The sequence below is a fragment of the Bubalus bubalis genome, chromosome 5, assembly GCF_019923935.1.
Source record: "Bubalus bubalis isolate 160015118507 breed Murrah chromosome 5, NDDB_SH_1, whole genome shotgun sequence".
NCBI classification, from domain to species: Eukaryota; Metazoa; Chordata; class Mammalia; order Artiodactyla; family Bovidae; genus Bubalus; species Bubalus bubalis.
In genome coordinates, this window is record NC_059161.1 from 90,392,113 (window position 1) to 90,400,619 (window position 8,507).

Genomic DNA, 8,507 nt, shown 5'->3' on the forward strand with positions numbered 1-8,507 from the left:
CTGGCTCAAAAGAACATATCTGCTACCAAAGATTATTTTTGAAGAAAACTGAATGAATTTTGAATGAGATATGAGTAATAGGTACTATTAACAAGATTGTTAATTTTCTCCAGACCTGATAATAGTATTACGATTATGAAAGATAATGTTATTTTTAAAGATGCACACGGAAGCATGTTGAGGTGGTGTGTTTTGTCTCAAACTTTGGGATAATTCAGCAAAAAAAAAAAAAAAGTTTTACAAACATTTATATACAGATAAAGTGTATATGGCAAACGGTTAATTGTTGAGTCTGGGTATTGGGTTGTATTGTTGAATTAGAATACTCTTTCACATATTCTGTATATTTGTAAATTTTTTAAACAATTTTGAAAAATTACATATGAATGACTTATCTCTTTTTTCTTCTAGTAGTAGTTAAGTGTTTGAATGAAACCATCTTGTACTATAGCGTAAGGGAGCCGGGCAATTTCCAAAAGGATTTGATCAGCAGTCTTAAATTCCAGGATAACTTTGATTATTCATAAGTGTGGTATCGATCAGTTTTGAGCGAGAGTTGCTTCACTGCAGGTTGAAGCTGGAATACAGAGGATAGAGAAGCGAGGGCCGACAGGGTAGACCACCGTTCCAATAAATCCCTGGTTTGTTGTTATTTTTGCCGCTGTTACTATGACATCACTGGAGATCTGGAATTATGCCTGGTCTACCGAAGTCTCGCGATACTAGAGCCCAGTGGAGCGCGAAATGCGGTGGGAGGGGCTGGAGCGAGATCGACTGACTTCCGGCCAGGCCGTTGTCTGGGTGGCGCGGTCGAGTCATCGTTGGGCCTTGCTGCTTCCATCTCCTTTCCCAGCCCCCCGCCCCGGCGCGGGGGGTCGACCAGCCAAGCGGGGGCGGGAGGCGACGCGGACCTTCCCCTTTCGTTCTGGCCTGCTCCGCGGCTACCCGCTCTGGGTCCCTAGGACCCGCGAGGCCCGGTCTGAGGGCCCGGGGCCTACGTGGGCCCGCCGCCGGGCCCCATGAGGCATAGCCTGACTAAACTGCTGGCGGCCTCGGGCAGCGACTCCCCGACGCGTAGTGAGAGCCCGGCGCCCGTCGCGACCTGCTCGCTGCCCCCGGACCTGACCGGGGCGGCGGAGGACGAGGGGACGGCGGCGGCCGGATCTCCCGGCCGCAGACAGCCGCGCGGCGACGAGGGCGAGTCGGAGGCCGGGAGGGGGGGCCGCGGCGGCGTGGCCGCGCGCGCGCCCTCGCCTGAGGAGATGGAGGAGGAGGCGATGGCCAGCGTCCCCGGGGAGGAGACGGAGGACATGGACTTTCTGTCCGGCCTGGAACTGGCGGACCTGCTGGACCCCCGGCAGCCGGACTGGCACCTCGAGCCCGGGCTCAGCTCGCCGGGGCCCCTCTCCTCGTCCGGCGGAGGCTCGGACAGCGGGGGCCTCTGGAGAGGCGACGACGACGACGAGGCCGCGGCTGCCGAGATGCAGCGCTTTTCGGACCTGCTGCAGAGGCTGTTAAACGGCATCGGAGCTTGCAGCAGCGGCAGTGACAGTGGCGGCGGCGAAAAGAGGCGGAGAAAGTCCCCGGGAGGCGGCGGCGGCGTCGGCGGCGGAGGCAGCGGCGGCAACGACAGCAACCAGGCGGCGACAAAGAGTCCCCGGAAGGCGGCGGCGGCGGCTGCCCGCCTCAACCGGCTGAAGAAGAAGGAATACGTGATGGGGCTGGAGAGCCGAGTACGGGGGCTGGCCGCCGAGAACCAGGAGCTGCGGGCCGAGAACCGGGAGCTGGGCAAGCGCGTGCAGGCACTGCAGGAGGAGAGTCGCTACCTTCGGGCCGTCTTAGCCAACGAGACCGGACTGGCTCGCCTGCTGAGCCGGCTGAGCGGCGTGGGACTGCGGCTGACCACCTCGCTCTTCAGGGACTCGCCCGCCGGGGACCACGACTACGCTCTGCCCGTGGGGAAGCAGCAGCCGGACCCGCTGGAAGACCAGGACGACTCGGCGGGAGGAGTGTGTCTGCATGTGGACAAGGATAAGGTGTCGGTGGAGTTCTGCTCGGCGTGCGCCCGGAAGGCGTCGTCTTCTCTTAAAATGTAGGGTCAAGTAATCTGCTCTTTATCCGCGTTTATCCCCTTTCAACTCCCTTACATCATGTAAAACACCTTAGTGGGACATCGTCACTGGACACATTTCAGAGGAGGAAAAAAAAAGTAATATTGAATCTTTAAGTGTTTAGCTAAAAGCATGAATGTGACACTGTAACCAACTCCTAATGATAACATGTGACTATTAAATCTCTCTGACAGTTTCTTTTTTAGGTGATTTCCTTCCTGCCAGGCTCCGTTGTAGGGGTTACAGAACAGTCGTTCCCGCCTCACCACCTGGTAAGGATCCATCTCTTCACGTAACGCTCATGCTCTGCTGCTTAGTCTACTTTAATGGGCAACATCTCAATTTGTGCGTGTGTGTGATTTTTTTTTTTGTTTGTTTGTTTGTTGTTTTCTTTTTCGGAAGTTGGGAGGGGAATCTAATTTGGGCCCTGTCCACCCTGGAAACAGACTTGTGCTGGTCAATAATGTACTCAAGATGCTTCTTCTGGTTGAAATAGCTGTTAATGTGTCCCCTTGTTCAGACTTGCGTGTACCTAGCTCTTCTGTCCCCAGTGTGGACATGGCCTTGGATGACATCGGTTCCAACTGTACACTGAAAGCTGCTAATAGAGATACAGTTTGGAGACAGTGACACAGGTGAAGTTGAATGGAACTTCCGAGTTGTACAAGGTGCAAATTGGAATTCCAATTTTAGAGCAACTTTTCAGAGGTTGACAATAAGTACTTGGGGCATGCACAAATGGGATAGTTACTTTGCTGGAGATGACAGAAATCTTAAATATAAGAATGTCTTTTAGTTTTAATAGATATAGACATACAGTCTATTCAGATTAATAGATTTTTATATCTCAACATTAGAGAAGTTGAAAATTAACATGCATACCAGACTCCTGTGTTAGTTACTTGAAGGAGAAATAAGAATGGTTAATGAAATGTTTCTTTGAGGACCAGCACAGTGATTACCCTATCATTGAGTATGAATAAATTGTTGAACACCTTTATTTTTGTTGTATTAAATTTTTAGGTTAAATTTATGTATGATTAGATATTGAAGGTTATGAAATGTGAATGAAAACGTGTAAAGTGAGGCTTCACAAAGAATCTTACTCTCCATATTTCAAAGGTATTTGTCCTGTTTAAAAATGAGTTTTAAAATTGAGTGATTCTGGCTACTTAATGACACAATTGACACTTTTCCAAAGTTGGGACGTATTCTTCCTTTGAAGTACTCTGTTGTGTGATTGTATATAGATTGAACCATGATGTCCTTCAATGTAAGGGACATGAAGAAATTCTTTGTGAAACATCACTGTTTGATAAAGTATATACGTATTTAGCATCCTTGTTTTTCTTTGTGCTAAAGTGGATACAGCTGTTGGGGCAGAAGAGACGGGACCAGCTGCTGGCCACATTTCCTGCTTTATTTTAAAAGGTAGTATAAGAAATGAGGAAAAAGAGGTAATATCAGGGCTTCTGCTTTTATTTTAAAATGTTCATAATTAAAAAGTATTTTCCAGCAGTCCAAAGATGTAAGTTATCTTACACATAAAATGTTTTATTTTGTTGTTATTTGGTTATGAAAATGGAATCTTGTTCTTGCACAACTGTAAATGTTTTGTTGCTAGATAATACACTCTGAGACCTAACTTGGTCTCTGGTTTCCAGTGCATTACAGCATATTTTGTAAAATCATCTACTGCACTTGAGCATGAATATGGATAGTAGCCAAACTCACAACCTGGAGTGATGAACCTGCTTATACCTAAGTGCAGGAGCAAGCCCCTCACAATGCAGCTGCATGGATTTTTAGTGCCTACTGAATAATATATAATATATATAAACCAAAAGTAGTTGGAAAAATTATTTGAAATGACTAATTTGTGCTATCTTTATGGAATATGTTAAATGTAGCTTTTTGAAACAGAAGCCTTGAATTGAAATTTAATTAATACTTGAACATTTTGTATATATATATCTTTGTATATAATTTTGTGCAGTACCAATGACAAAAATATGGTGTCATAATAAAATCAGGTTTGTTGATCTTTCAGTTATGGGCTCAAAGAATTTATTCATCTCTAACATGACATTGGAAAACAATGGATGAAAATAGGAAAAATGATTGTTGTTAATGCTGTGGGTCTTAGGTTCTGGAAGCAGTAAGTGCGTTTTTCTAAAAATTATACCATTCCTTTGGAATATTTTCTTCCTAACGTCAATGATTTTCCTGCATTATTTGAAGTTTGGGGGCTGGGGAGAAACAGTCAAAGCTTTCTGAATTGGGATGCTTTGAAATTCCAAGTATAGATTTTTAGAATGTCATTTTATAAATGGCAGTTTTTGGAAATACTTGATTAAGAACTTTTGAAAATGGAGATTAGTATCAACTATTTTAAAAGCTGCTTTGTTAGGTTCCTTATGTTTTAACTGTCTTTCTTAGTTTCCATTTCATTCTCTTTTTTTCAAATTTTGGTGACTTATAGTGATTTTGTCATTTTTTGCATCAACGTCATAGTCTTGTTTTTACATGGTATTGCATGTATTTAAGACCTATCTAACAGGGACTTTAAATAAATTGGTCATATTTATGTGTAAACACATTTTACTGTAAATGTTTGGGTTTCTGAATTTACAACAGATATGTTTATTTCAGTGTGTAGTAAACAATATCTTAAAGTGTCCTATTCACTACTTGTTAATTAAAAAAGTTATGATTAATATGAAACTGTTGTCTTACTATTTTTAGAAAATTGTGTTCTGAATGATTAGTAGCTGGATAAAGGAGATTTCTGGAATATAATACGGATTGTTTAGAAATTTTCAGGTTTGGCTCTATTTACTGTAATGGATGAAAGCAGTTTAGTATTTGGGCAGTCTTTTTTTCTTTTTCTAATTGTGCCTCTATGGCAAAATGATACAGAAAGAACTAAAGATGTACCTTTTAATAGTTGTCTTCTGATTGTGACAGGAATTCATACATTAATTGAACTAACACATCATATTGACCTACTGTTTCTATCATATTGACTTAATGTTTCTGCACTTCCTTGACCTAACTAAAGAGTCCACGTTTGTTAAAATGTAGTCACACCTCTGATATAATCCAACAAAAAGTGTTCAAAATATTATAAACATTTGTTCATTTTATAATCACTAAATTAATCTCTCTCTCTTCTCTTTAAACAGCTTAGCAGTGTCTGCAAAAACGAATCTTTTCCTACAACCTGTTAACTGACTGGACTGATGGTAACAAAGTAATTGTGGGAGCCATGTCGGTCAAAAATTTGGCATCTGCTGAAAAAAATGAATGCCATTTTCAAGTTCCCAAATTACTTCTATACTGATTTCACTTTCCAGATTTCACTTTCCAGAAATGGAGATATGAAAAGATTGTCTGGAATCCTTGAAAGACTTAATAGGAATACATGAGACTAAGTTAATTTTGGAACAAAATTATACATTTTTTGTCTTTCATGGGAGTGATACTCAGTTCTTTGCATACCTTTTAAAAATTGTAACCGTTGGAGAAGAGATTGATAGTATTTCATCAAGGAATATTAGATTCTTTTCATAATCAAGAGCACCTTTTATGGAATTACATTTAGTGCAGTAGAATTACATAAACAGGCCATCAGTGATCACAAGGCCATATCATGAGTTTGTATTTATTTCCTGGAACATGAGAGCTAATCTGAAGTATAGACAGACCTTGCTGAGTAGAATATAAAAGTTAATGTAAAGTCTTTATCTATAGTCTTTTTAAATAGATGCATTGATTTGTCTGTATATCTTTGAAAAATGGATTATGATTAAATGTGTGGGTAGTTAATTGCAATTCAGGGTAATGCCAAGATGTGTGGATTCTGAGGTTTTGGCTTCTTGAGCTTCCTCTGAAGACATATTAAAATTATTTTGAGGTTTCTAATGAATGGTATACTAGTTTCTACTGTTTTGTATTAAAATTTCTCTAGTGTGAAAGGCTTTTTAGCATTCTGGATGATGGGAGTGGTTTTTTTTTAAAAACAGAATATGGTTGTTTTACTTACTTGAAACATTTTTCCAGTTCATTACAAGTGTGAAAAAACACTCAAAACTCTTGATTGTTTTATTTCATTTTTGTTGGATTATGTTAATACATTGTTTCACCTGGTCTAGACTGGGTCATTTTATTCATTTCGGAAGTGTGCAGATGGTAGAAGTGGGAGGGAGTAGGAGATAGGCTCTTATTTCTTCTCTCTCCAAAATGATTCGTCATCATAATTATTCAGTTTGATTATTGTATGGTGATACACAAGATTGATTAAATTCACTCAGTTTCAAGTTTATTCAGAGTCTGATGCCAGGCAGCAAAGAGCGTTCTCAGTTATACTTAAGTGATTGATGGATGTTCCTACATGTTGAACAGTACAGCTAGTTGTGTTGTAACCAAAATCAGGTAGGCTTCAACACTATTTGGTGACCATAAGTGCTGCTTTGATAGAATAGAGTGGATAATTCACTGATAATGAGTGAATGTTTTAAAATACATAATTATCTAGTTCTGCATTTGGGAGGTATACTTTTTCACTAGTCTAGTCACAGTTTTAAGCTAAGTAATCTGATGACTATTTAAAGTTGAAGAGGTTGTAAAATATTTTCAGGTGTTTGGTTTCCCCCCCTGGCTATTGACACAAAAGTTTTGAGACCTTCCCAAATGGTTTTTTTTTATATTTTACTGTGCTGTTTTTTATTGAGAAACCAGGTGGTTACCATCTAAGCCAGGAATCAAAAAGGGGATGTCCTCTATTAGATAGTTGTAAAGTGTTTGCTTAGCTAGCATAGTATTTTGTACATATTTGAACTTGAATACCTCAATAATCTGCCTGTTACTCCCTGTTGTCTTATAGTAACAGACTGAGCTCAGAGCTCTAACCTAGACAGCAAGCGGTTAGTGACATTCAGTTTTAAAGTGCAGAAAAATGAAACTGGAGATACTTTAAATTTTATTCCAAAAGTAAATTACTTTATCATTAGCAACAAATCATGTAAGGAAAACTATGTATTTTTTTAAAAGGTTAATAGAAAGTTGCTCTTTTCATTGCTTTGGTTACTCATAATAGTGTTTTTATTCCTGTTTTTTTACCTTTCTCCAGTTTGTACGTTCAAGATTTCTTAGCCATTTTCCCCACTTTTTAAAAAGCAGATCACAGTGCTTTATTAAAATTTTTCTAATAATTTATATATATATATATTTTTTTGCTGTGCTGCAGCCTTGTGGGATCTTAGATCCTCAACCAGGGATCCGACCTCAGGACCTCAGCAGTGAAAGCATGGAGTCTTAACCACAGGACTGCCTGAGAATTCCGTTTTTTGTAGTTTTGTTGACCCAAAATTTGTTAAATCTTTTGCTCAATTTTCAGTTAATCTGACTTAAAAATCTAGCCACTTGGTGTTTTGAACATCTCTGTAGCTGTTGATATATACAGATTTGAATTTTATTGGTGGCTGAGCATCCTTTAGAATGTGCCATTAAGTTCTGTATCTCTCCTTTATAGTTCCTGGACCCTTTTGGCATCTAATGTACCACAGTCTGGGGTTTACAAATTAATACCTTAAGTATAGTATAACATGAGCCTTCTTTTTTAAAGCCAAATAACTACACAGAACAAAGAAAAGTTTAAATAGTTTTTTTTTTTTATTGTGACAGAACTGATGAAATAAACTATTTTCCTCTCTGAGGCAGTGTTCTTTAGGTCTTAGCTAAAAATGACTTTCTTTAAATTGTAATGCAGATCATAGAACGTTCTTGCTAATTTGCCCCTGATCAGAAATTTTGGTAAAGTAAATTTGTAGCAACAGGCTTAAAATAACAGGTTCTTTGGCCTATGTTGCCCATTTCTACTAATTGAGAAGATGATTTAAGAAAAATATGGTAGAGGACAGGTGTAAGAAAGAATCATTTTTGGTTGCAGAAACCATTGTAAATTGTTGTATGTTTACAGATGGTGGTATGCTAGGGAGTAAGTACTGCGGGAATGTTAAAGTAAGGAAACCATTTGTACTAACTATCAATATAGTTATATCAGTGGGTTTTGAACTATCTAAGTTCATTACACCATGCTGTTTTTAAGAAGTCTGATTCGGTAATTTGGGTTTCTTATTTTTGAAGTCAGGAATTTTATTGGGGTTTTCTATTGTGATGAGTAGAACCATGCTTTCAATCAATAAAAGTGAGAATGCATATAAAATATGTATCTTTGGGTCAGAGCTTTATCTAGATATTTTAGCTTATAAAATAAAGGGTTTGTTTTGTTTTTAGCCATATATATATACATATATATATATATATTCCTCCCCCCCCCAGTTGTAAAAGTAAAGCATATTCATTACAGAAAACTGGGAATATCCAGAAAGGAAT

The 8,507-nt window shown here is 39.5% G+C and overlaps 1 protein-coding gene across 11 annotated transcripts; it reads left to right on the forward strand.

Annotated features, from left to right (window-relative positions):
* The first annotated feature begins 755 nt into the window (after window positions 1–755).
* On the forward strand, window positions 756–6,203 carry CREBZF (CREB/ATF bZIP transcription factor). Of its 11 annotated transcripts, none has more exons than XM_025287279.3 (4): window positions 756–2,092; window positions 2,306–3,542; window positions 4,162–4,269; window positions 5,297–6,203. In XM_025287279.3, exons 1-2 carry the CDS (start codon window positions 1,020–1,022, stop codon window positions 2,319–2,321), a joined length of 1,089 nt encoding a protein of 362 aa, XP_025143064.1. In that variant the 5' UTR covers window positions 756–1,019; the 3' UTR covers window positions 2,322–3,542; window positions 4,162–4,269; window positions 5,297–6,203. The 11 variants fall into 11 exon arrangements, with proteins under 11 accessions (XP_025143064.1, XP_025143065.1, XP_025143061.1 ...); XM_025287280.3 differs by lacking the exon at window positions 4,162–4,269 and having other exon boundaries at window positions 2,306–2,746; window positions 3,474–3,542; XM_025287276.3 differs by having other exon boundaries at window positions 2,306–2,746; window positions 3,474–3,542; window positions 4,162–6,044.
* Window positions 6,204–8,507: the final 2,304 nt, after the last annotated feature.

What these genes read in the sequence shown, in the direction of transcription:
- CREBZF (XM_025287274.3), top strand. Translation starts at nt 1,020, where the DNA reads ATGAGGCATAGCCTGACTAAACTGCTGGCGGCCTCGGGCAGCGACTCC.